This window comes from Poeciliopsis prolifica, unplaced genomic scaffold (genome assembly GCF_027474105.1).
Source record: "Poeciliopsis prolifica strain line A6 unplaced genomic scaffold, Auburn_PproV2 SCAFFOLD001, whole genome shotgun sequence".
Taxonomy (NCBI): Eukaryota; Metazoa; Chordata; class Actinopteri; order Cyprinodontiformes; family Poeciliidae; genus Poeciliopsis; species Poeciliopsis prolifica.
The window spans coordinates 17,621,921-17,649,153 of record NW_026562376.1 but is presented as its reverse complement, the minus strand read 5'-3'; the positions used below and the strand labels follow the sequence as shown (position 1 = coordinate 17,649,153).

Below are 27,233 nucleotides of genomic sequence, written 5' to 3'. Positions count from 1 at the left end.
CAGCAACACCCAGCATGCTGACATGAGTCACTGCCTGTGTAAGCTGCTCTGTGTGGGTTTGTTTTGTTATTGTCCGGCGCCTTAACAACACTCCTCTTCCAAGCAGACCCTGTGTGAGCGCCGCTTGTGAGCCGGGGTCATCGGAGAGGTCGTCGCCTTGTTTCTGCTCTCAGTCAGCCAACACGGCGGAGGCACATGCTGCACAAGTGTGCTAATTAACAACAAACACTAATAGCAACTGGGGATGCGGTCATAGCACAAGTATTATAAAAGAGAGGAAGAAAAACATCTTAAATAGCCAACATAAATTGGCCCAGATTTTCTTTGTTTTGGGAAATCAGTGAATGACCTCTAAGTATGTGAAACCAGCCTAAACTACTAACCCGCTAACCTTAGCATGTTAGCCAACTATAGCTAGTACAATGATGTGTGTATGCTAAATACTACTACAACACCAAAGTTTTCAATGACCGCCGTTGAAACACAGACTGTAATAAAATGTCAATATTAGTTTGACTTGACTTGAGTGCTGCATTCGAAACAGTCGTGACATTTTATTATCCCAATTAGAAAATTGGGTTGGCATTTCCGGTGTAGTACTCAGCTGGCTTAAATCTTACCTGTCCGACAGAACCTTTTGTGTTTCCATAGGCAGCTTTAAATCCAAGCTGAACGAAATTACCCATGGAGTTCCCCAGGGGTCCATCCTGGGCCCGCTTCTTTTCAGTATCTATAAGCTTCCATTAATGAGATTACAGTCAGGTTCAAATACTCACTAAATGTACTGATTCATTTCTGGATGAGACGTAACTTTCTCCAACTAAATGAAAACAAAACCGAAATATGAGTGTTTGGACCAAAAGAACACAGATTAAATATAATCAATCTGTTGGTTTAAAATGCTCGGACAAAGCCAATAATTTGGGGGGGTGATCATGGATCCTGATCTGAACTGTAATAATCACATCAAATATATCATAAAAACCTCACACTACCATCGAAAAAATATTGCTAGAGTTAGACGACTCGTGTCCCCACTAGATTCTGAAAAATTAGTTCATGCATTTGTTTTTAGTAGACTCGATTACTGCAGTGGCATTTCTACTGGATTATGAAAAAATTTAAAAAAAAAGCAGTGAGACAGCTGCAGGTTCTCCAGAATGCTGCTGCAAGAGTCCTGACTAAAACAAAAAGACATCAGGACATCAGGACATCAGTCCAGCTCTCAGATCCCTGCACTGGCTGCCTGTTGCTCAAAGAACAGAATTTAAAATCTCCTTAATAGTTGACAAACCCAGACCACATTTCTGATCTTCAGCCATATACACCACTCAGACCTTTAAGATCATCAGAATCAAACCTAACTAGTCATAGCTAAACATGGTGAAGCAGGAATAAGCTTCCTGCTCACTGTAAGTCGGCCCCAGCCTTGAGTTTATTTAAAACAAGCTTAAAAACCTTCTTAATGAAGTTGCCCATTCTTTTTTCTAAAAATTCTATTCATTCACTATATTTGAATTTTTTCACGTTTACTCTATTTTTAATCTGCTTGATTTTATTTCATTACTATCTCCTTGTATGTTGTTTTTAGCTTTCTTGTATGAGTACTATGAATTGTGCAGCAACAATTTTCGTTTGTGCTGCTTTGGCTGTGAAGATATTAATGAAAGGTTAAAGGTCAAAAGGTTAACCAGCCCCGCCCACCACTTTTATGAAATCAGACAAAATGGGTATCAAACGTTTGCACAAACCAGTACAAACATAGTCGAGTTAACTGACACCCATTTTGTCTGATTCGAAGAAGGTGGGGGGGGGCTGATTGACCTTTGATGACCTCTAGAAACATTTCTTTATTTCGTTAAAACGATGGCGGCACAAACAAAACAATTCTGCTGCACAAACCAGCACAAACGTTTGACACCAATTTTGTCTGATCTTATAAAAGTGGGGGGCTGGTTGACCTTTTGATCTTTAACCTTTCATTGATATCTTCAAAGCCAAAGCAGCACAAACGAAAATTTTTGCTGCACAAACGTTTGACACCAATTTTGTCTGATTTGAAGAAGGTGTGGGGGAGAGCATCTTCACTCAGGTGATTTTATGAGGGGAGCCAACAAATCGAGGCGCATCTCTGTGAAGCTTTACTCAACCGCCTCCAACAGGTTTTCTTCCGGGACTTTCTTCCACTCCTGACCTGCTCCCCTGTTCCTCATCCAGAGGGATGAGTCACCCACCAATTTCCACAGTGGAGACAGAGTGTTCAGCACGGTCCACTTCTTCCCCAAATTACTAAACCATTATGGGCCCGCAGTCCACCAGTTTATGAGTCCTTGTTGAGCCGACTGGTCCCTTGAAGGACGGCATTGTTATTGTTCTATATGTCGACGAGCGAATGAACAACCGACCGGCCTTTTTGGATCGGGGGAACAAAAAACAAAACATGCTGTCAAAAGTGCCGCGCTTGACAACATGTTGGTTGCTTAGCACATCAAAGCGGCACACGAACGAAAGCTGCTGAAGTTGTCGAGCACGATGCTAACTCTCAGTCAGCGGAGGATGTCAGGCGGCGAGGCGAATCAAAGGCAGCACTGAGAGGCAAACAGCAAACCAAAAGCAAACATGTTATCGGCAAAGACAATTACTGACATCAGTCGAGACAGGAAGTCTTTTATTCCACGGCGAACAGACGCTGCTTCACCCCGTCTCAGTGAGACGGCGTGACGCACTTTGGACTGTCTGTTCATCATTTCTATGTTTTATTTATCTGCTCTGCAGAGGCGTCAGCCCAAATCGGAGCTAATTGAAGCATCTTGAGAGACAAACAGAGTGATCTGAGTAAATCTGCTCATTGGTTAACTTTATGCGAAGCTGTTATTTATAAGACAGCATTTTATTTTTTTTTTCCACGTAGGATCAGATTTTAAAAGGTTTTCTGAAGCGATTTATTACAAACACAAAACACAAAAGGTCAGGACATTTGTTTGATTTTGGAGCAACTTATCAAAGAAAAATATATGAGTTGAGCAGCAGAATGCTCAGAAGTTGCAAAGAACTTTTTTTTTTTACCATCAATATTTACTGGATATTTATAACTATATATCTGCTGTGTTCAGTTGTTCACTACTGTTATTGTGAGATCCAGCTACACATAGATGGACTCTATTTCGGTGACTTGAGAAAAATCATTTCAATTCTAAACGGGAGACATTCGGACAACAGGAAGGAACCAAAGATTTGATAGGACTTTCCAGAATAAAAACCGAGTCGAAGGTCATCCCAAGGTGCCTAAACAAATATTTGCTTTGTCTTTGCAGTTATTTTTTTGTTTTCTGGTGAAACAATAATTGCTTCTCTTTTTTTCTTCATTCAGCTGAAGAAAACCTTCAGTCATCCAACTTCGGGTTGAATCCAGACATTTCAGTAAAATGCGGATTTTCAAAACTTCATTTGGAAGACAAGAGATTAACAACGGGATGTCATCACCGTAAAAATGATAGGAAAAATCCTTAAAAAGACGACAAAATCGGAGAAAGTACAGCAGAAACAACAATGGTCCCCAAAGCAGAGCCCTGTGGAACACCAACGTGAACAGGACATGAGGGGAAACCATTTGAACCGAATTGGGGCAAATATTTAGGGGATGTGAATACTTTTGTGGGACACCAGGAGTGGACTAAAGGCAATGATAATAACAATAATAATAATAATAATAACAATAAAACACTGTGCAGCGTATTAAAATGTACAATAAGCTGACACATTTTATTCAGTGACACACATCTGACCCACACCTGCGGACAGAAACTTCCATTACAACGTGCTCAGAGTCGACCTCGTCTTTATACAGTGGACAAGTTGCGGTGGTGAAAATAAACCTGCCGAAAATAAATAATCAAAGAAGACAACGTCTCTATTTACAAATCCAGTCCGACAGAACCCGCCACAGGGAGCGTGACCTCAGTACACAAAGGTCACGTTTTGTTGTCTGGAGAAAGACTGGGAAAAATCGTTTCCAGCTATTACACATTACCGTCTCGCTCACTTTTTAATTACACACGAACACGGACCACAAACAACCCAATAAATCCAAATTTAACTCGCAACTTCTTAACACACAGGTGAGACTTTTACTTGTCTGTGCCTAAGAGAGAATTCACTAACGCCATTTTGACACAGATGTTTTGTTTTTTCTTTCAGACACGTGCTTTGTTGATGCATCTGTCCCAGTCAGCCTTTACAAAGAAGAGGAAAAAAAAATCACTTGGCCTAAAAATGAAGAGTTACATTTAAAAAGTCTAACTAAGTTACTTTAAAACCCAGGGTGACAACAACAAGAAAAAAAGGAGAAAAAAAAACGCCTAATTTAATTCAAAATTCGAATCGTTTTCAGTCATTAAACGTACAATTGTCGCACATTTTTGTCTTGACTGTGATTTATCCCACATCTGGAACTGGATGAGGAATGCAGGTTTTAACACACAAAGATTAAATTATTTCATCATCCATACAATTACGTATAAAACAGCTTCCAAAAGAGTACATGTCTTTGATCCAGTACTGTTATACAGCCTTACTAAAGTATCTGCGACCTCTGAACTTCATATTTTATCAAGATACAAACACAAAGTTGAATGTTTCGTTGGGATTTTCTGTGAGAGAGTAACTGGTAGAGCTGTGCAAGTGAAGACAATCTGACTGGTGAAAGAAGGCTTTGTGTTAAAGTTGATAGATACAGGAGGAGAATCTAAAGACTGCAGGAATCCTCCCCATCCATTGTGAAGCACAGTGGCGCCAGCGTCATGCTGTGGGGGGCTGCTTTTCATCAGCAGGAGAACATGAAAGGAAGGCGGCTGGACTTAAGACAACTAACGATTATTTTAGAATCAATTTTTCCATCAATTATTCTGACAATTAATCGATGAATCGGTTGAAATAAATCGTCATATTGAGCAGATTTTTCTTTAACCATGAAAGCCTTTTTTTTATTATCCAATATTAGAGATACATTACAAAACTCAAATAATACATAATATTTTTTTTTTTTTTACAGAATTAGAAGTAGGTGAAACTAAAACAGTAATTTGAGGACAAAGACTTTTTTCTCTTCATCTTAAATGCAAAATGTGTATATATATATATATATATATATATATATATATATATATATATATATATATATATATATATATATATATATATATATATATATATATATATATATATATATATATAAATATATATATATATTATATATATATATATATATATATTTTTTTTTTACCAGTTTTGGCTTAATTACTGCTCTGAATATGTTGTTCTTTTGGTAAATTACCTTTTTTGTGAGTCTGTACACTCCAATTAACGATTAATCAATTACTAAGTTAGTTGACAATTATTCCAATGATTGATTAATCACGATTAAATTAGATTAATCGTTTGTAATTTCGCATTTTGCAAGAAATCCCATTGTGGCTGCAAACAGTGGGGAAGATCAAAGGTCACAGACACTTTAGCAAAGTGTCTGCATTTCATTTCAAACCCTCTTCAAATCAGACACCTCAGTAAAGTTGCCTTAGTACCATCTCCAACATCTCAGGATGCTAAACGAGTGCTGCTTGAAAGGTCAAAGGTCACTCGAGGTCAAACAAAAGCTCCTCGCCGTTTCCGTGGATCAGAGGCTGCAGGCTGACCGGATTGAGTGTCGGCAGCTGGCCCTCGTCGTCACCGTTCACTTTCTCGAAGCAAAGTTGCCTGAGTGAAACAAGACAGAAAAAAGAGAAGCAAAACCGTGTCAGTCATTTTGGTCAGTTTTGGGTTTACATTAAGCTTCGTCTTACTCACTGCTGGACGGGAGGAGTCAGGTTTCGTTTCCGGCTGCTGCCGTCGGCTGCCTTGTCGACGCCTCGAAGGGTTCGGCTCGAACGCTCCCTCTTGAGGCCCGGCAGCGAGGCCTCTGCCAGCGCAGCCTGGAGAATATTTGAAAATACAAACTGAGAAGCTGAAGCTCCCCGTCTTCAGAGAGCTGCTAATTTAAAAAGGTGCCCAGAAACGTCGACGTCTCACCTGGAAGGTGGAGTGCAGGGCGGTGCCCAGAGACAGACTGGAGCAGACGGTTTTTATCAGAGATGGACTCCTAACAGGGTACAACAGCAGGGAGGTGGATGTTATTTATTATAAGGTAATTAGTGCGCACATGTGAAAAATAAAAAATATATATATATAATTTTATTAAAGTGGTTAGTTTCTGGACCCTAGAAAGTCTTTTAAATTTGCAATAACTATTGTTCATTCTTATCTACTGCTGATGGAGAGATTTGATAATGGCTACAGCACCAACTTAAACTTTTTCACAATTACAAAATGAATTAGTTAAAATTGTTTTTGTCTTTAAAGAGATTCTATTTCAAGTTGAGTTTTTTACTTTAAGCATAGCACAAAAAAGCACATTTAAATGTATTTATTGACTTCAGCTTCTTATGTCCAACTGAGACATAACTATGACCACTAGATGGCAGTGCATCAATTCTGAATTTATTGCCTGTATGTATTTGATGAACTTGTCCATTTTAAGCCGACATTGTTTTGTTTTCTATCAGAACAATCAAAGTAAGCTTCAAAGGTGCAGATTGAGCACTCCTTATTTTGCTGAATATAGTACTAACCATGTATGTACTAGTTAAATATCACTCACTAAGCGATATTTCAGTAACGCTTTCGCTAAGTGATACTGAAATATTGCTTTTCACAAAGCGATATTTGATGAAAGCCGATATTTCACTAAATATCGGTTTCGTGACATTTGATTCAATTTTGCTTTCACTGAACAATATTTAGAAAATATTCAGCCAATAAAGTGATATTTAGCAAATATTGCTGGGAAAGTGATATTTCACTAAAAATCGCTTTCTCTAAGCGATATTTAATGAAAGCAATATTTCACTACATATCACATAGTTGCTGTAATTCAGGACAGAATGTGTTTCCTTGCTATGACAGAACAGTAATAATCAAACATCATCTTATTGGACCTCATGCTCTGGTCCATGTGATCAGAAGTTGGGCGTTACTGCACCCTGTGATCTTCTGGGACCTCCTCCTCTGGTACTCCTCCTCATCCACCGTCCACACGGCGCCTTTCACGTTCTCCACGCGCACGAAGCACTTGTGCAGGCTCAGGTTGTGGCGGACTGCGTTCTGGTTCAGAGTGACGGAGACGGTTGTGCTGAAGCGGGTCGGCCGAGACGCACACGCCGCAAACCGCCCGGCCAAATATTCTGCTCACCTTCCAGGTGGCGGCGTTCCGCCTGAAATACGCGAACGTCCTGGTGAACCAGTTGTAGATCTCGTTGAGCGTTAGCTGCATGTCTGAGGCTTCTGTGATAGCCTGCAGATGGGCGCGGAGAGCAGAAATATGCGTTTAGTGTGTCATAAAGTGAAAATAAAAGGAAGTGCGTCATAAAATCTCATGATACCTTTTTTGTTTTCCACTCTACATTTGGCATTAGCGAATCAACACGATGCTGCCCTGCAAATGGTTTCACACCACTTTAAATGCATTTTCTTTAAGTAGTAGATCAGAACAAAGCGGTGCGTTATTGTAAAGTGGAAGAACAATGATGTCTGGTTTCACATTTTTGCACAAATATAAGTCTGAAAAGCGACGCGTCTGTCTGTATTCAGGCCTCCTGAGTTACGATGTGGCAGAACCGCCGCTTGCTTCGATTAGCGTGGCGTATGTTTTGGATTATGCCTCCTTCTGTTTTGACAAAAGCAGTTGGACAATCTCTTCAAAATGTCTCGAGCTGAGTCATACTTTGACAAGGACATTTTTAACAGATGGAAAATGTTGGTCTAAACCATTCAATTGCAGTTCTGGTTGATTGTTTTTGGTTCTTATCCTGCTCCAAGGGGAAGTTCTGCTCCAGTTTCCTGAGTTTTGCAATCGTTGACAGCTTTTCTCACTCTTCAGCACCAGGTGTGCGTTTTCAGGAGCCCATTCAGTGTCAGTTCTCTGTTGGTCTGGTTTCGCTTCGTACAGAGAACCTCGGCTGATGAGAAACAATTTCTTCCTAGAGTCGTGGACTCTGTTGTTCTAAATTTACCCAGTCGCTAACGTTTGGCTGTAACGCATGAAATGCGCAAGTTTGATGACACGAAGTTAACAGGAACCAACCACTCTCCACTGCAAAGAGAAAAGAGCCGAGCCAAACAAAATGGCTGTCATTGGATATTTGGAAGCGTGGCTAACGCAGACTGAACGGCTACGTTCACTTCCTGCACTTCCATTGATAAAACGAAATGCTGACTCGATACTAAAACAACACAGGAAAACAACGTCATTGTTCACAACTTCTCCTTCTGTTTCCTGATTGAAATTCTATTGGAGAGAATCCAAGGCAATGGGAGAAATCCCTGAAAGGAGATGAAAACAGTGTGAAAGTGCGTAAGAAGGCAACGGTCAGGCTAGATTTTTTTGCCACGCATTGTGGTAGAAAACGTCAGAAAAAGTTTGGTTTGAGTCTCATATCAGTACTTGGTTCAGTGCTTCATCCTGGAAACTAACGATCAGGCTCTAAATAAGGCCTGAACATTCAGTATCACATAAAGACAGTTCCCAAAGTCGGCCTTCTGTCACCTGGGGAGAAGGTGGGATTAAAAGAGTAACTTCCGCTTAAGATCTAGAGAAACTCATTCATGAGTTTATCTTATCAATTACTGCAGCGGTTTCCTCACAGGTCTGCCTAAAACAAAACAACAATAAAAACAGCTGCTGCTCGTGTCCTGACTAAAGCCAGGAACACAGAGCACATCACCCAGTTCTAAAGTCCCTACACTGGTACTGGTTCTGCTCTGCATCCCCAGAACCAGAACCATGGAGAAGCAGCATTCAGCTTCTACGCACCACAAATCTGGAACAAACTTCCAGAAAACTGCAAAACAGCTGAAACAATGAGTTCCTATAAACCACGGCTACAAACCCACCAGTTTGGATCTGCCTTTGATGAATAGTAAATGAGCAACATATTTGACGTGCTTGATGATGGCGTTTGACAAAATGTAATGTTTATTGGCACCGTGTGATGTTTTTGTGGTGTAAAGCACTTTGAAATGCCTTGCTTCTGAAGAATGCTGTTCAATAAACTAGACTTAAAATAACATAGATGTGAAAAGTCAAATGATCTCTCTGCTCATACCTGTCGGATCAGGGCAGCGTAGGTAAATGGTGGTCTGACGTCAGCGTTCTGGTAAAGTTCAAATTCATTTTCTGCAGAAGAACAAAACACAGTGTGTGTGTGTCTGATTTCAAATGGAAGATTTGAAATCAGCTACTTTCCTGACGCTTTCGGGTGAAAACCGCGTCCACCGTTTACCTGAAGACAGAGAGAACACCAGAGGGTGACGCCGGTGTCCCGCGGCCGCCATGGAGCGTCTGAGCGGCAGCTCCTCGTCTTCCTCGCGGCCCTGCGGCGGCGAGCCGGCGGCGCTCAGAGGTCTCTGGTGTCTGAGAGAGAGGGACGCTTTGCTGGCCAGCGACGCTGGACGGAGCTGAACAGAAAAAGACGGACAGGAAAAACAAAACCAAAGAAAAAAAAAAGTGAGACATTTCCTAAGCGGGCGTGACAGAGCGATTGGACTCGGCTCCTCCGACCCGCTTCGGCTCAAGCCGCGATGAGAATGAAGCCAATCATTGTTAATTACAGGGTGAAATTGTTTGGTGAGTGTTGTGATTAGGGTTCAGTGTTTGCGAGATTAACAAATGATTAGTTTCCGCGTTATCGGAGCATGTCCGCCGTCTGGAAGCAGACCGTCGGCCCGTCTGGAGCCGACAGCTGGGAGACAAAACTACAAAAGAGAGAGAGGAGAGAAAAACAGGAAGAACGCGCACAAGACTAAATATATTAGGATTTCCAGCTTTGTCTGATCTAAGAACCACTTTACAATAACACTGCACTTACAGATAGCATATGTCATTAATTAGTCTCTAAACACTTTATAGATCATTAATAACTGTTTATTATGCATTAAGTAAGGGTGAGAAGGAGACTAGATGTACCGGTTTCTTGCCAAATAATGATCCAAATCTGTTCCTGTATACATTTTAAACAATCTTGTAAGCACAATAAACATTTGTAAACGTCCAATTTTTTTGCTTATAATTTCCTTCTCGCACTTACTTAACGCATAATAAAAAGTTATTAATAATTTATAAAGTGTTTATAACTATCTAGAAGCCATCGATAAGGGGAGACTTATTGTAACTTTTTGTAAAAATACCAACGTGCCTCAATTACAGCCTGACACGCTACACATCTGCAGGAGAAAATGACGTTTTATCTCCTTATGTAGCACGTCCCTGGTTTTCCTGAAATGTTTCCACCGCTTTAACCTCTGCAGATCACTCCACACTGTAAAACATGAAAATACTTGGCTTAACTTGAAAATGAAAGCCCACCTGCTGCCTTGAAAATGCAATTAAAATCAACAAAATGAATCATTTTGGCTTTAAATAAGAAATTCAAGTTCACAAAGTTGACTTGACAATGAGAGACAAGTTGTGTAAACTTTGATTTTTTTTTTTGAGTTGATTAATCTTGAATTGTGAGTTTTAACTTGATGCTAGAATTTAGACCAAATAATTATTTCACAACCTGCGAGAGAAAGAAACTGCCTTTCTCTAGTTAAAGAGTCACATTTCTCTATTATTTTTTACTGACAATATCAAAATAATGTCTTATTCTATTTTACAGTAAATGAAATTCTTTCAAATCACATGAGCAAACTTTTCTGATCTGACAATGACTTCTGCTCAGAAACATTTAGTGTGAACAGGACATTAAAACAAACATTTGCCTTAATGAATCACAAGATCAACGCAGGTCATTTCCATCTCGGGATACAAAAACATGCCGCTAAGCATTCTGGGAAATAGCGCTCACTCGTGTCTCATCCTTCTTTCAGTTTCGAAAACTGAAAGAAGAAAAAAAAAACAAAGAGTTTTTTCCAACTCTTGCAGGTTTGACAAAACAAATAAAAGGTTCAGTTTATCTTTCACAAACTCACACACTTAGGTGAAAAATCTAAAACTCGCTATATTTCATTTGAAGACAGCGGACGCAACTGATTGTGGCTCAGGTGTTTCGCGGCGTACCTGGGGGCCGCGGCGGCTGACCGCCGCGTCGGACTTCGCTGACTGAGCGCGCGGAGAGGGCAGGCGCAGGTGAGCCATCATCACATGCAGACGCTCCTGTTCTTTGCAGAGCTGATCCACGAGACGAGGCGGCGTCGTGGCGTAAAAAGAAACCAAACAAAACAAACAAACAGTGAATCCGGCTAATTAGAATGGAAGCCTTTCATCCGAAACACATTTTCCAAAACAAAACAATTTCCCGCTGCGTCTTAACATCTGCTGAAAGTCGGCGTTGGCTGACCGACGTAGATCCAGAGCTAAGTAAAACAACAAGACAATGAATCAGATTACGGTTGTTTTTGTGCGTTTCTTACGGGAACAGTTAAATTCTTGCGCGCATATGATACTTAAAGTTGTTTGTTATGGAAAAACGAAACAGACCTAAATGAGGCAAAAAGTGTGAAACAAAGTTTTGGACGTAAAGAAACAAAAACAGGATCATAATGGCTACGTTTAAGCGCTGAACAGTTTCCTTTCTTTTTTTTTTTTCTTTTTTACAATGCATCTAGAGCTGGCTAAAGCTGAAAAATACGCATTTGTCTTTTTCGTGGGACTCAGTCGTGTCGAATCTAACGCGATTCTGGCTCACCTGCAGCTCCAGCTGCTGGACCACCTGCATCTGGACTCGACACTGAGCGGTGCTCCGGTCGTCCAGAGTGTGTTCGCTGCTCATGTGTCTGAAAAACAACGACAAAGAAAGAAACATTCAGTCACTTTTCTGAGAAGCAGGTAGAAAAACACTCTTCTGTGCAGATGACAACGTGGCGATATGTCAAAAAAGCAGCCATAACTCAACTGATGGGATAAATTCAGCAGGTGATCGAACCGACATCCTTTGGAAGTTTGACTAAAGGACTACAGTGCGTTATCATATTGTGTTCTCAATTAAAAATTATGATTGTGATTAATGATTGTAAGGTTCATCCATAACATAAGGGTTTGATTTGACTATTTTACATTTTATTTAAAGATCATACAGGCAGCATGGACGATAGAAAACTGTGGAGATGAAGAACTTTTAAAAATGTGTTTTTTTGTTAGCTTGACTTTGCGGAAAAAATAAGTTGACTGGTAAGTTAATTTTAATTTGAATGTGTGTGATTTAATTTTAATAAAGCTTATCTCTTATGGCCTCATATAGAAATGTCCGTTTTTATTGCACCTAATCTATGAAAACACATTTTATACCGATGTTGTGTCAAAATAACACATTTCAACACATACTTGTGGCTGTTTGAGAGACACAACAGTTAATTTTAACATGTTAAAATTGGACACATCATGTGTTGTTCTTGACATTTGTTTATCTTAGCCAGTATTTTATACTTTTCATCTTTTTTTTCCAACTCCTCTGCATTTTTGTAAAGAATCTGTTTGATATATTTATCATCACAGTAGATCATTTTTTTCTTCTTCAAAAAGTGCCAGGTTTTCTACGAAAGGTGAAGATCTCAGACGTTTGGAGCTACAGGGGAAAAAACAAACAAACTCACTGGACAAACTGGGCGATGTTTTCACAGACGGACTCACAGCCGGGCCAGTTACACACTCCGGGACCGAAGAGGGCGCGCGCCACGGCCTGGTCCCCGTCTGCACCGCTACTGGATGAGCGAGAGAAAAAAAGGAAAACTGACACATCACTTAAAAAAAAATAAAAATTATTCAACGCCTAAACTCCTGACAGGAGACTCTAGTTTTCTTTTCTTTTTTTTTTTTTGGGTGACATGAAGTGACAGGAAGAGGTGGCGGGTAAGACCGACAAATAAACGGAAACCTATTTCACTTTTGAGTCGGGGACGTGTTCTCCAGTCATGTCGACTTTCTTTTTCTTTTTTTTTCCATTTTCTGTGCTGCACCACCGCAGGTGGAGGAATAAAAAGCAAGACAAAACAGCAGCAAAACAAAGCAGCCCACTGGGAATCGAATCCTCAAAAGCAAACGTCGCCCTCAGACAGAGAGGACGTCTGCAGACTTTTGCAAAAACGGCCGAACCGCTCCAGAATAAACGACCTCACCGATCCGCTCCAGGAGGAGACTCAGACGGCCGATCCCCGGTCGGCTCGACTCGAGCGGATGTTTCCCGGATCCCGTTCATCGCCGTCCTGTCATCCGAAAAGGCCGATCTGAGTTCCTTCCACAACCTCTGCGTCTCGGCGGGTCCGAAACAGCCTGTTAAGTTGGTACAAATGGTTTTCGTCCTCATCAGTGAAAGGGAGGAGAGAGAGAGAAAAACCAGCAGAGAACGGCGCGCTGCGAGTTCCTGACCTGGACCTGAGGAGAGGCCGGGAGGAGAGGCGGCCGGTTTCTGCTGGAACATCAGCTGCTGAGCAAGAAGATTTCACATCAGGGAGGAAAGTTTGCTTAAACGCCTCGGAACGAGAGATCAGAGCATTCAGTACTGCTGGATGTTTAGTTACAAAAACCAAAAAAATATATAAACAAAAAGTGCCACAAATCAGTAAATACATAAATAATATCATAAAATAAACATGTGATCATTGAATTAAAATGAAATCAATAAAAATATATGACAATTTTAGTAACTTAATATGTCAGCTGCACAACTAAATGATGATTATATTTGGAACTTAATCATTCAAATGTAAATTCATCATGATAACGTTGAAACCCAGGCTGGCTTCTGATTGGTCGACCTGCTAACCAATCACATCGTCTGCAGCTGTTTAACTATAAAATAAATGAGCGTTGAAATCAATATATATATATGCTTCCAACATGATGCATTAAAGTCTTAATACATGATTTCTGCACTTAGTGTAAAAGTTACTAAATATTAGATTAATAATAAAAAGATTTATTACTTTAATATTTGATGTCTGGGTATTGATTTGCCAAAACATGACCCCAAATAACCCAATAATTATAATTATGAAGATACTTTATTAAAATAACAGACAAAATAAAAATACAATTAGCAAATTTAGTACATAAATTAGAAGTAATAATAATGACCTTGTATTTTTATGATGTAAAGCTCTTTGAAAAGCCTTGTTGCTGAAATGAGCTGTACAAATAAAATGCTTATAAACATGTTTAAAGTGTAGAAGTCAGGGACTTTGTTTAATGTCACTCTTTTTTTTTTCTAGTCATTGTTCATACACCTGACTGATTCAGATTTAAATTTTGTTCCTGATAGGAAAAGACAAGCGTCTCTTGAACAACGTGGAGGATGTAAAAAATGTGAAAACAAACCAAGGACAAAAAAAAAAAAAAAAAAACCTGAACGGATCTCTTTTCGTTTCTATTTTCTCTTCGAAAAATGATAAAAACTTAATCACTGACAGTTTATCTTTGGTGCTGAGCTCCACGCCTCCTGTCCATCACCCTGATCTTTCGCTCTCTCTACGGATTCCCTGCCACTCAGAAACATTATTAACAGGATTGTCAAAATAAAAGATTTCCCAGAAGGCTTTACTTTACCGGTATAAACAACTCTTAAAAAAAAAAAACAACAACACACAAACGACGAGATCAGTTTCTCTGATTTTACTTCATATAGGTAAATGTTTGAACGAAACAAAAATTTTTCTTTTATTCTACGAACTCTTGATAAAGTGTCTCTGAAATTCCAAGCAAACATTTTGTATTTATTTGCAGAAAATGAGAAATGGTCAAAATAAGGAAAAGGATGCAAATAATGCAAAGAAAAGAAGCTCATCTTCATTTAGAAACAGCAAGACTGTTGTTTCAACTCAGGAAGAGTTCAGAAATCAACATAAGGTGGAATAACCATGAGGCGTTCAATGGCTTCAGCTCAGTGAGTCACACATGCACATATAGGTGTTGATATGTGTAATATTTTTATGATTGAACATCTTTTACCTCTTTGACTTTCTTGCTGGTTCGCTGTTGAAGCTGCTGCTGGTAAAATTCCTTCAGGTGTTGCTAAAACAGGAACAAATAATTCATTATTTCTGCTATTCAGATGTAGAAACCCACCGCCTGCCGATAGACCAGAGACTGACAGAACGACAAGGCGATTTTTTACGAGCGCGCTCTAAAAGGTTTAGAGCCTAAAATCGATTTCCGCTGACAGCGACGTCTCCGCTTCGCCTTTCGCTTCTTGACGTCAGCTTTAATTCTACAACATGCTTTCTGTATCGATGTGTAATGTTGTCCCAGTATTTCTGAAACTCAGGCGACGTTTCTGGATGGGATGTTTTTTACATTTGTATCGTTTTCTGAAAAACTAAAGGAAATCGCGCTCACTGGGTCTAAATAAGCATTAGAAAAGAAGACTGTTGTCAGAGAACAACATATGCAGACATGACCAAGAGCAAAATCATTTGTTTAGTAGTGCTTTTCTGTTTGGAAAAAAAAACATCTGTTTCTTAACTCGTTTATTTATTTTTATCTTACCATTTATCAGCATGTTTAGGCCAATTTTAACTAATTTCCGTCGCCAACACAAAATGTTTTTGTACGTACCACTGTATGACATATTTATCTGGATATATCAGAAAAATATATTTTTAAAAAACTCTCAATAATCATATCAGTTAGTTTTGTCATAATATGTCAACATTCTAATTAGCATTCATCTAATTAATTTCATCTGCATGGAAAACTTGCACTTTTAAAAACGTCTCCGTGGAATGACTCCAACTCGCTCTGCTGCAATATTTGCAATCTGTTTGCGAATTACAAACATTACCACAAAACAAAATCTCTACGCTCGGTTTGGAAGCGGCGTGATGCAGCCGTGCGCCGACGTACCTGCTGGAGCAGGAGGGCTTGCTGCTTGTGGCGGATCAGAGCCTGCAGCTGCTGCAGCTGGCCGGGCGGCAGCAGCTGCTGCAGCTGCTGAGGAGCCATCAAGGCCAGGAACACCTCGAAGATGAAGAAAGACGGGATTTAAAAACGCACACGCACACACACACAACCACAATCTACAGAGAGAAGTCAGGAGTTTTAATAATGGACGTAATCAAGCGGGAATCTTTCCAATTACACATCAGGATTGCGAACGGCTTTGTGAAACATCATCATGCCGCTGACCCCGAATGAGACGGGAGACGGGCCGACCTAATTAACGCCATAATTTCATGCTGGTTGTGGCTTCTAATAGGAGTGTATGGTTATTAATAAACGCAAACACCTCCGGAATAATAACTGACCTGTAAACTTGGTGATTGAGCGACAAATGACTGACTGATCACCTCCCATGCGGCGGAAGCCAGAAACAAAAGCAACATAATGTTCTGGACAATTTCAGCTAAATGGGCCACTCATTTTGCTGAAATGAGGGGCCCATTCATTTCGACGTTATCGATATGTTGGATCGATCTGCATTTTTATCTAAAAAGCTAAACAGTTCAGCTTTTTAGATGAGACATTTAAATAGATTAAGACAATCGAGCGTCGAATTGTCGCACCAAGAGCTGAAAACATCAGTTTGCTCTCGATTGTTCAAAAACAAAGATGCAGTTTAAAGAAGCTCCATTTATTTTCGTCCCACTAAATGCCGTCCCAGTTATTTCACTTTTGCAACGGGAAACAAAATGACATGATAAACCAAAGCCGACTGCATTTACAGCAGATCGAACTCTGTGGATCTACTTGGTGCTTCGTCAGAAGAAAGTAAAAAAAGACGATTGCAAGATTATGAAAGCAGATTTGTTTGTTACTCGCTGAAATCAGTTTTTTCCTCCAGAAAGTGACGCTGTAAACGTTACATTTGCTGTCAGTTCCAAACACTTTTTAACTTTATATGTATTTTGCTTTTATAAAATCAAATGTCCTTTTTATTTTTCTTCTTAGTGTTTCTTTTCACCTTTTTCTATTATAATTTTCTTAATTTTTGGGTTTCTTCTGTGTGTTTTTCTCTCTTTTTTGGTTTCTATTTTGTTATTATGATATTTATTCATTTGTGAGAACTAACGTGTTTCTGGTAAGCAGGTGAGGCTCAGCTGACTATACTGTCACGTAATGTAGAGTTGATTTCTGGACCTCGGGCTGACAACAAAAGTGCTGATAATGTAGCTAACTCTTCTCATACAGTAAAACTTTTGAAAAGTACAATTTTGAAAAAGGTGATTTTAAAAGATACATGCATACATGAACAAAAATATGACAGAGGACTGTAAAATTGTTTTGCCGCTTTCTTACTTGCATTTAGCTCACATCATTTTGATTTTTGGGCTTTTACACTAGAGGGCTTTTACACTAGAGATGTTGGATATTTCAAACTTTGGTATCGATTTGATACCAAGTATTGCCGATACTGATATTTTTTATTATTTATGTTTTGAATACATTACCAAACTTCTGACCTGTAGGTGTTTTTATGTTGTTTTATTTTTTTTTTACAGAATTTATACAAACGTACAGGTATCTACAATATACTTGAAAGATATTTTAGCAATAAAAATGAAAACGATAGAAAAACTAAACAAATTTTTGTGCATTTTTTCCTATTTAAACAACATGTAAAAAAAATACATAATTTGAGAGCAAATCAAAACAAAAAAATTTAAGCAAAGTTGAGAAGCTATAAAAATAAAATAGTATCTCAAGAGGGAATCTGAGGCAAAAGTACCGAATGCTGATATTTGCACTTGGCATCGGTGTTATCGATATTTCGGATCGATCTGCAAAGTTGATCTTGTTCTAATTTTGCAGAACTCCAGACTGCATCACGTCTCTCCACGTTGCCGTTTCCGACTTACAAAGAGGAGGATTTGACTGAAAATGGACTCTGTGAGGATACCTGTTTGTGGAGGAGGCTCTGGCAGCTTTGCGCCCTCACTCCGCTGCAGGAGTCCCCATTAGCCGCTTTCTCCCCCGCTCCGGCGTCCGTGTGGCTGAGCAGGCTGCTGACTGGAGTTTGACGGGCTGCCGAGGGACTCAGAGGAGACTCGGGCATCTCAGCACAAGTCCTTGAAAAAAATAAATAAAGAAAGAATAAACAGTAAATAATAAGCTGTAAGTTTCAGAGTCCCGGTGGAATCACTTCTTCTTTGTTCTGAGAACAAGACGAGATGTTTATTTTAGGAACCTGCAGTGTCATTTTTCAAGAAGGTGTTGAAGAAATCGCCTCTGGCTCTTTAAGCCTCAGACTTTATTTAAAGCCTAAAGCGCAATTTATAGCCCTAAAAGAGAGTGAATTAGAAAAAAAAATTATATATATATATATATATATAAATATATATATATATAAAGAGAGAGAGAGAGAAATCTTCTACATTTATAGACATATTTGACCCAAATAAACATTTATATGGCATTTGATGCATGGTATAAATTTGATAATTTTACCAATAATTCCACACAGTGTAAGGAATCCATTCACGTCTTTCAGGCATGAAGGTGATAAACTCCTACAGATGTTTCTGTTCCTCTTTCTTCCTCATGCATAAGAGCTGAGGCAAACTGCTTGCCATTTCCAGTAACAAATTACTCATTTAAATTCCACCGTTAAACTAAACGCTGAACAAAACTTCAGCGTTTAGTTTAAACTTTTTGTCAAGTATTAAATATTAAACGAAAGCTACGTACCGTTACTGTGGGAGCCAGACAGAGATGGTGACTCCAAGAGAGGCAGGTTTGGACTGAGGGAAGGAGACATCTGCTGGAGTTGGGAGTCTACCTGAGGTGGGGAGGAGTCACTGCATCACTGAGCACCACAGCAGAAAGGATAGGAGGCGTAGAACCAGATGAGAAAAAAGGTCTCAGTTCTCTCAATTCTGGCTCCTTGGCTCAGCATCACCAGACATTCGATCCAGACCGATCCAAACAGAGAGGGAATTGATCTGAAACAACCTGTTTACATCTTGTAATTTTTACTCATTGCAGCTGCTTGATCTGCACTAATAAAACTTGTTTGCAAGTAATAACGTCCCCCCCTCCCCTTGATTTTTCTGGGAATGATCAGCCTTTTAGTGTGGAATAGTTGGGCTGTTTGTAACTTTGTTCAGCTGCATTTTCTGGAAACTATGCAAAGAAAGAGAAAACAAAACAAGAGCTCCATAAAAACGCAGCTGTCAAAGTGTTATCAAAGGCCTGTTTACAACGGTGACTGCTCTCGTTTGAAACGGCACATCAGGTACATCTATGAAGACTAAACAAGGGATCAAGTTCACATTTACAAGGCACAAATCGTTTTGCACCAAACATACCTCCATAGTTTTAGTTTTAGATTGTGGATAAATGAAAGATTGTATATCTTTATAACTTTAAAAATTCGGGGTCTGTCTGCAGTGGCACCAGCAAATATAAACAGAGGGATTTAATTATTCATTTTATGTCCTTTTTGTCCTTCACAGAGCTCAACTTTGAAATAACTTTTGGTTTTAGCGTCCCTTTCAATTTGAGGGAACAAAAACAAGGAACCTCAGGAAAGTTAACTCTACTTTATTATATTTTACTTTACCTTTTATGGAATACTTTACACTACTTTACTTAACCTTAAACTACTTAATGTTATTTTACAATGCTTTACTTTGCACTGTTATTTTGATTTACTTTATTATAGCCTACACGTTACATTGCACTGAATTACCTCACATTATTTTGCATTAAGTTACTTTACACTTTATACATTGTTACTTTACGTTACATTACTTTCCTTCATGTTACGTTACATTACATTATGTTATTCGGCATTACTTTACGTTACGTTATGCTACATTGCTATTATGCTATATTACTTTACTTCACGTCACTTTACGTTACATTACTTTACTTCATGTTAGGTTACATGACGTTATTCAGCATTACTTTACGTTATTAGTTCACGTCACTTTACGTTACATTACTTTACTTCATGTTACGTTACATTGACGTTATTCGGCATTACTTTACGTTATTACTTCACGTCATTTTACGTTACGTTATTCGGCATTACTTTACGTTACGTTATATTACTTTACTTCACGTCACTTTACGTTACATTACTTTACTTCATGTTACGTTACATTACGTTATTCGGCATTACTTTACGTTACGTTATATTACTTTACTTCACGTCACTTTACGTTACATTACTTTACTTCATGTTACGTTACATTACGTTATTCGGCATTACTTTACGTTATGCTACATTACTTTACATTATGCTATATTACGTTACTTCATGTTACTTCACATTACCTTACTTTATATTTTATTATGCTCCATTACTTCACGTTACTTCATGTTACTTCACATTGTTACTTCATGCTATTTACATTACTTTACGTTACGCTACGACACATTATGATTCATTGCTTCACAATAATTTATGCTGCATGAGTATTATCAAAATGAATGTACGCACCCACAAATGTGCGACCTTCAGCTCTTGCACACTTGGACCTTTCAAGCTGGACAGACAATGATTCTGAACTTGCCACCGGGTCTTTCTGAGAAAGTTTGGACTTAAATTCAAATTGAGGCATCATTGAGTGACCAGAAACAGGCTGTTGATGCTTGGGCTGAATGAATGCACTTCTGCAAAACAAGAGTGGTCCAGGATTCCTCCACAGTGATGCAAAGCAACTTCTTGACTGTTTGCTCAAACACACTGAGCATGACACAACCACTTATTAGAGCAAATAATTTTTCACTTGGGATCAATGAAAATTTATGGATAATTCAGTAAATACAATCCCCCTTTAAAACTACACTGCACCTTGCGCATGATGTAATTGCACTTTTTGCAAGCAGACTGCAATATCTTGTTTAATGACAGGGGAGTATTGTGTGATATATTGTTACCGTAACTACCAGTGTGTTTTATTTACATGACAGCTTTATTGAACTGTGAGAATCTCTGCCTCTCCATGTCAGAGTTTCGCACTCAAGCTGCTGACATGGATGTCAGAAACTCTGTCCTCTCTGTGAAAGTGGAGAGGCTAGGAGTAATATTGACTGGAATTAAATTGGTGAGTTATATTGGAGGGGAAAAAATACTTTTCTAAGGAGAAAACCATCTGAAATTACTGTTTCCATAACCCTAAAATTCTTGTGACACACTGGGGCAACAGCACCCAAATAGCTGATGGGGTAATTCCCATACACTGTAGTTTGACTCCACTGGGAGGAATTACAGTGGTTACATAAGAAAAAAAAAAACCTTCAAACTTTACTTACTGGTGATGTTTTACCAAAACAAAACGTCTAAAAGTAGTTTGTATTTGTTAGTTCCCTTAGGATGAACGAAACATCAGCTCCAATGTTTGAGCTCAGGACTACTGTACATATTTTATGTCCCTTCTGGCCTATTAATAGTGTTGGCCTTAGCAACAATGTCCTCTGTAACTGGACTCTGTCTGTTAAGTCAGAGCATGTCGAATGTCAGCTGGCAGGAGGAGCAACATTGCAGTTTCTTGCTGACACTCATTGTGGAGCTTCATGGAGTTTGCCGGGCGGCCGAGACCTTCCGAGGCCTGTAACTACCTCGCTGTACCAGGCCTCTCCGGCTTGTACCCAGACGAAGATGAGGACGATTTAGTTGTCGGTTTCAGACCGAAATCTTCTCCCATACCGTCCAGAAGGAGCTCGTTCTCGGACGAGGACTCGGATCTCGAGCCTCCTTACTGCAGCTCCCGGAGGGTGTCGTTTGCCGATGCCAAAGGCCTCAGTCTGGTGCAAGTGAAGGAGTTCGCCACGTGGGACGTACCCAAACTGCCAGGAAGCGACTCCATCGCTGTCGAGGGCAAAGATTCAGTGGAATACCACCTCTCGCCTTTAACTTTCTCCCTTCCACTGCCTTCCAAAGAGGTGCTTGCCAAAGTACTGAGTCAGAAAGTAGAACTGGAAACAATTGGGTTACTTCCAGGGACCACGATCCTTAAAGGAGTGGTCCGGGTTCTCAACATCTCCTACAACAAGTCTGTCTACATAAGAACCTCTTTGGACAGGTGGGCCACCCACTTTGACCTTCTGGCAGAGTATGTCCCCGGCTCCAGCGATGGAGTGACGGACAGCTTCTCGTTTAAGCTTACCTTGGGGCCACCTTTCGGGGATCAGGGAGTCAGGGTCGACTTTTGTCTGCGGTACGAAACTCCCGTGGGGACATTCTGGGCTAACAATAACAGCAGAAACTACGTGCTCTCCTGCCAGCGCGGCATGAAAGGGGGGACAGAGAAACCACAGAGGGAAAATGCAAACAAGAAAAGCTGCCTGAAGACCACCAGGTAAGGCATCTGCTGGGTTTGTTGGTTAGGCTTGCACTAAGAGCAGCACAAGTTCAACTTTGAGTGTAATTAATCTTATTTAATCACTCTAACTGCACACTCTTGGTCATTTTTTTTTCTCACTTTTAGAAGTTGAGGATGAGTAACCAAGCCATTTTAATCCAAACTGGTGTTGTTTTAGTGAGTATTTTAGTGTGATAGTGTGTTAGTGTGATTGAAAAAGAGTCATCAATCTCCACAATGTAGAATTCCTTGGTTGGGAATGGTTTCGGCTCAATATGTCTCCCAGGTTTAACACAAATGATACCGTCCCCATAAAATGAATAGACGATGGTAACATTACATAAAGTCTCCTCGTGTTCTCCTATTGTGTTGATTGGTGACATCTTCAATACAAAAAAAAAAAACATGAAGCAGAAGGAAAGACCCAAACTGAGTGTGACCTGGTTTAAATTTGATTGATTCGCAGTCAGAGTGTCTCCACTGTGGAAAACATTTCATCAAAGCCAGCTTCGTCTCAGGAAAACATGTCAACAGGTGATTTTTTTTTTTTAATTTTTTTTTTTACTTTGCTTAGAGTGAAATAAGAACAAAGTCCTCAGTGTGGAACCAAGTGTTTGAACAAAATGTCTCTGTTCTCCAGATGAGTCTGTCTGGGGGCCAGAGGTGGGAACTTTGAAAACCAAGAAAACCTCTGAAAGACAATCAACAGCTTCAACCCGAGAGGGACAGAAACTACTGGTTAGTGTCACATTTTCTTCATATATATATTCTTCATATATATATATATATATATATATATATATATTGAATTTTGCACAGTCTAAAAGCAAATACATCCCTAAACCTCTGAGGTATTTTTAGGAAGGAAAGGGAGCACATGAGGAACAGAGAACTTAACCTGATCCCGATTGCTCTTTCTGTGGGAATGTCACATGACACCATCTTGAGTGCCACGGGCGTAACATAATGCACGTCGGGACACTTTGTACCTGCTGTTTGCACTTCGTCCGTTTCTCATTTTCTCACGGCTGATAACTTGTCACTTAGCTCAAGCATTTCACTACAACATGTAGCAATAAATAACAACTCATCTTTACTTTTACTATAAACCGACTGCTTAGACACAATGCCAATCTTTTTTATGTTCAAATTAAAACTTGAATTTATGTGATAACGCCACGCCCGGTTGTCTTTCCTGTTCTGACAGAATGAAAGCATCTCCACAATGTGATGCTACCAACATCATGATCTTCTGTGGGAATGTGTGTTAGAGATGATTTTCTTGCCACACATGGTTGGAGGACAAAATGTTTTGTTTTCGTCTCATCTGACCAGAGCACCTTCTCTATCGCATGTCTGCTCCGTCGCCTACATGCTTGTATCAAACTGCCAACAGATATTCTCAGGACTTACAGTAATAGTGGGTTTCTTCTTGCCGCACAACTAATTGTAGATGTAAGCCTTGCTCATCTCGTCAGGTTAGGTGGCCTTCCATTTCTTGAAAGTTTCAACATACTCTTTCCATGATGTTGTGTTATAACCCATCCACTTCCTTCTGTCTAATCTCTGTTCTTTGTTCTTCATGATTGCATTTATTCACATGTTCTCAAACACATACATATATACTGAGACCAAATCTCTGTTCGCCCTTCTAGAACGAAGGGATTGGTGACGATCCAGACAAATTTGCAGTTCCGTCATATCGCCACGCGTTGCGCTGTCTGAAAAATTCCAACCGTTTCTAAAAGGGGAGACATTGCGCTTTCCAGCCAGAATCGGGTTATTTCTGTAATTTCATCCCCATCCTAGCAGGGAATAAAATTAATCTGATGGGCATTTGTTTAATATACGGTAAATTGAAAAAATTACTTGCTAGATATTAAAAGCTCCAGTTTTTACGGATAGATGGGCAAATTTATATACACTCACAAGACCTTTAAAGAACTGCATACAATTAAAATAAGCAAAAGTATCCAGGCGGAGAGCTGAAACTTAGGTCTTATAGCGTTAACTAATTTAGCAATGTTTTAAAGAAATCTGGTTACAATGGATTTTATTTAAAGGGAGCAGAATACAGCATATTAACTCGGAAAGCAAAATACACTTTTCAGATTGCATCTTCAAAACCTTCTTTCAACTTCACAATCATGCATTACTTTGTACTGGTGTATCGAATAAATGCCATATGAAATATATCGAAATGTATGGTTACAATGTGATAAATGTATAAATGTTCACTGCAGATGTGCAAGTATGCGTAAGCTGGCACTAAAACGAATCTATCCCTGTTAACGGACAGATGGAGAACAAACAGAACAGCAGCAGAAGGAGGCAAAGACAAGCAGCACGGATGGCCAGACTGAGGGACTTCTACACCCAAAGAGATGGAGGAGAGAATGACCCTGGCAAAGACGAAACCCCCACAGAAACAAAGCAAGTAACTCGCGAAGAAGCCCCAGGAGACAATGTTGTCAGTTTGCAGCCGTTTAATGAGGGACAAGTTAAGTCAGAATGTCCTCAGTTTGTTTTTGAGGCCCTTGACCAGACATCCACAGAGCAAGTGAAATCTGACCTGGCTGTATTAGCGCGAGGCGAGAGTGCTCCAGATGTCTCAAACAACCCCCTGGATTCAGACGGTGAGCCCGCCCCAGAAGAACAGCCAAATACCAGCAAGTCTGTCACCACAAATCAGGATGGAGACGTGAGTTTACCGTGCACTAGCAGCTCAGCAACAGCGAGGAGCGAAACCCTTATTAGTCAGAGCAACAGTTTCACGTTCTGCACATTGGTTGCTCCACTGTACTGCCAGACATTTCAGAGGGTGTCAGCTGAAAACCCTGTCAATACAGGAGACTTCAGCCTTCCCTCTGAACTCACACAGACCTGTGGCGTTGTTCCAGTTAGCACCAGAAGTAACATGGGCAAAGATCTGACCAGCACTCAGGGATCGAGTGATGAAAGCTTGTCTGTCAAACTGGTCGGTCCAACCTCCGTAGAAAAAAACACCTTGAATAAGATCCCAAAGCATTTCGACATTGTGGAGAATCCAACTGAGATGGAAAAGAAATCTAACCAATCTTTGGGCCAGCAATGTCCTGTGGAAGACAATGTGAACTCCCAGACAGAAGCACAGGAGGACATTTTGGCCTATGGAGCACCACAGTGTCAGTCAACAGAGCAAAATGTTTCCCCTGGTTCAGCAAAGGTAGAGGGAACACTCTCAAAGGATGAAAGTAAAGAGGATCTCAAAGATTTTTGGATTATGCTAGAGCACATCGACGAAGGGGTCGACCTACTGGTCAATGGTGTTCAAGAGAAGATTTGTGAGAGCGCAGAGGTCAGCAAGGAAAATGAAAGTAGGAAAACTGCTTTGGTGAAAGATAAACTTCTACAGATATTCGATGAATTGAATACCAACCTGACTGACAGCAAAGTTTGTCTGAATAGTCTTGTCTATCTTTGTGAACCAGAGAGAACGAATCTTACATCACTTGCTGCATCTTCAGAAACTCAAGAAGGTGCAAAAGAAACAGAAGCTGAAGGCAATGAAAGCACCACTGGTGAGATCAATGAGATGTATGAAGTCACTCAATCCATCATAAATGACATGAGAAGTAACAATGAATGCCATGCCAATATGACTGGGAGACATAAGCATCAAAATGTTGTGGAAGAGACAGAGCAATGTGAAACGGACCCCCCTTTCTTAAAACAAGATGAGGATTTGCTTTTAATAGACACTGTAGAGGAGAAAAACTGGGAAAAGATGGTTGAAGAGGAGGAAAACTGTGTTTTATCAAATGAAGAAGAAAGGGAGCTACTACATTTAACGACAGAGACCAGTAAAACTGAGGAGAATGTAGAGGAGGTCAAGGTACAGATTGCTGTGGAGTTAGAGAGTCAGGCATGGCTAGGAAAGGAATTTCAGCAGGCTAAGGCCAGAAAGACAGATGGAACAGAAAGTACTGAAGTAGACACAATAAAAGTAGCAGAGCAACAGATTGAGACAGAGAGACAATGGATGAGTATGGAAAAAGCAAGGCTCAGAGAGGAAGAGGAAAAGATGGAAACAGATATGAAGCAGGATATAATAATCCCAGGAATAGAAGCAGAAGAGCTTGTAGTTACAGATGCAGACTCAGACATGACAAAGCAAAACAATGAGGATGAACCAGGGTCTTTTAAAGTAGGGACAGGCTTCACACAAAACAAGGTAGAAGATGATCTATCTACTCTAGTGAGTAGAGCAGCGAAGAACTGTCCAAGTGAGAGGCAATATGCGTCCATCCAGAGGGATACCCTACAGTCCCATGAGGAGGAAGAGCTTCACAGCAAGAAGGATGACCAATCAAACACGCACACCAAGCACCTTACTTCCAAAGGTGATATGTGCGATTCGGGGGAGGAACCCGACAGCGCCTCGGCAGAGTTGGACTCAGACGAAGAGCTGCGGTTGTACGTGCGCTGCCTGAGGGCACCGCAGGTCCACACAGACAAGATCAGAGAGGCGGGGTTCACAGCACGCAAGAGGCCCTCCATAAGGCGAGGCAAAGTGCCGACAACGTCCATGCCGTCCATCAGCGAAGCTCTGGACGAAGAACAGCAGCACAGCAGCCCTCTGGAGACTGACGAAGACGTAAAGACAGCTGCCGAGGCAAGAGCCAATACACAGGAGAGTATACAACAAACTGAGCGGAGGTGGAAAGACTTATTTTCTTGCGACAAGGTCTCCAAGACATTGCTGTATGCCTCCTTGATGGTTGTGTTTACAGTTGTGGCGTATCATTATGATTTTCTTGCCTGTTTCTTGCTTTACTTGATATCAGTCATTTGGCTGTGCTGTCAAAGAGAGAGAGACCCCATTAAAAACAAGTAAAAAAATTAATCACACTGTAAAAAAAAAA

General features: G+C 40.1%; 2 protein-coding genes across 2 annotated transcripts; one reads left to right on the top strand and one right to left on the bottom strand.

Moving 5' to 3' along the window:
• Window positions 1–5,309: 5,309 nt before the first annotated feature.
• LOC129364092 (forkhead box protein P2-like) lies at window positions 5,310–18,751 on the bottom strand. The gene is made up of 16 exons (XM_055036526.1): window positions 18,707–18,751; window positions 17,919–18,087; window positions 15,926–16,039; window positions 15,032–15,094; window positions 13,454–13,511; window positions 13,204–13,357; window positions 12,682–12,789; window positions 11,778–11,865; window positions 11,150–11,260; window positions 9,372–9,546; window positions 9,195–9,265; window positions 7,283–7,384; window positions 7,073–7,194; window positions 6,064–6,133; window positions 5,842–5,966; window positions 5,310–5,751 (listed from the first exon to the last, which is right to left on the bottom strand). The coding sequence occupies exons 2-16, from the start codon at window positions 18,072–18,074 to the stop codon at window positions 5,631–5,633; spliced, it is 1,638 nt and encodes a 545-aa protein (XP_054892501.1). The 5' UTR covers window positions 18,075–18,087; window positions 18,707–18,751; the 3' UTR covers window positions 5,310–5,630.
• A 2,774-nt stretch (window positions 18,752–21,525) lies between these two features.
• On the top strand, window positions 21,526–27,233 carry ppp1r3ab (protein phosphatase 1, regulatory subunit 3Ab). The gene is made up of 4 exons (XM_055040852.1): window positions 21,526–22,326; window positions 22,796–22,863; window positions 22,970–23,067; window positions 24,629–27,233. Exons 1-4 carry the CDS (start codon window positions 21,542–21,544, stop codon window positions 27,203–27,205), a joined length of 3,528 nt encoding a protein of 1,175 aa, XP_054896827.1. The 5' UTR covers window positions 21,526–21,541; the 3' UTR covers window positions 27,206–27,233.

Coding starts and splice junctions, on each gene's coding strand:
- LOC129364092 (XM_055036526.1), bottom strand. CDS start 18,074: ATGCCCGAGTCTCCTCTGAGTCCCTCGGCAGCCCGTCAAACTCCAGTC. Junction 7,385..9,194: donor ACGCTGCCCTGATCCGACAG/GTATGAGCAGAG, acceptor GCCCATCTGCAG/GCTATCACAGAAGCCTCAGA. Junction 5,752..5,841: donor CTGACTCCTCCCGTCCAGCA/GTGAGTAAGACG, acceptor TGTTTCACTCAG/GCAACTTTGCTTCGAGAAAG.
- ppp1r3ab (XM_055040852.1), top strand. CDS start 21,542: ATGGAGTTTGCCGGGCGGCCGAGACCTTCCGAGGCCTGTAACTACCTC. Junction 22,327..22,795: donor AGCTGCCTGAAGACCACCAG/GTAAGGCATCTG, acceptor ATTGATTCGCAG/TCAGAGTGTCTCCACTGTGG. Junction 22,864..22,969: donor TCAGGAAAACATGTCAACAG/GTGATTTTTTTT, acceptor TCTGTTCTCCAG/ATGAGTCTGTCTGGGGGCCA.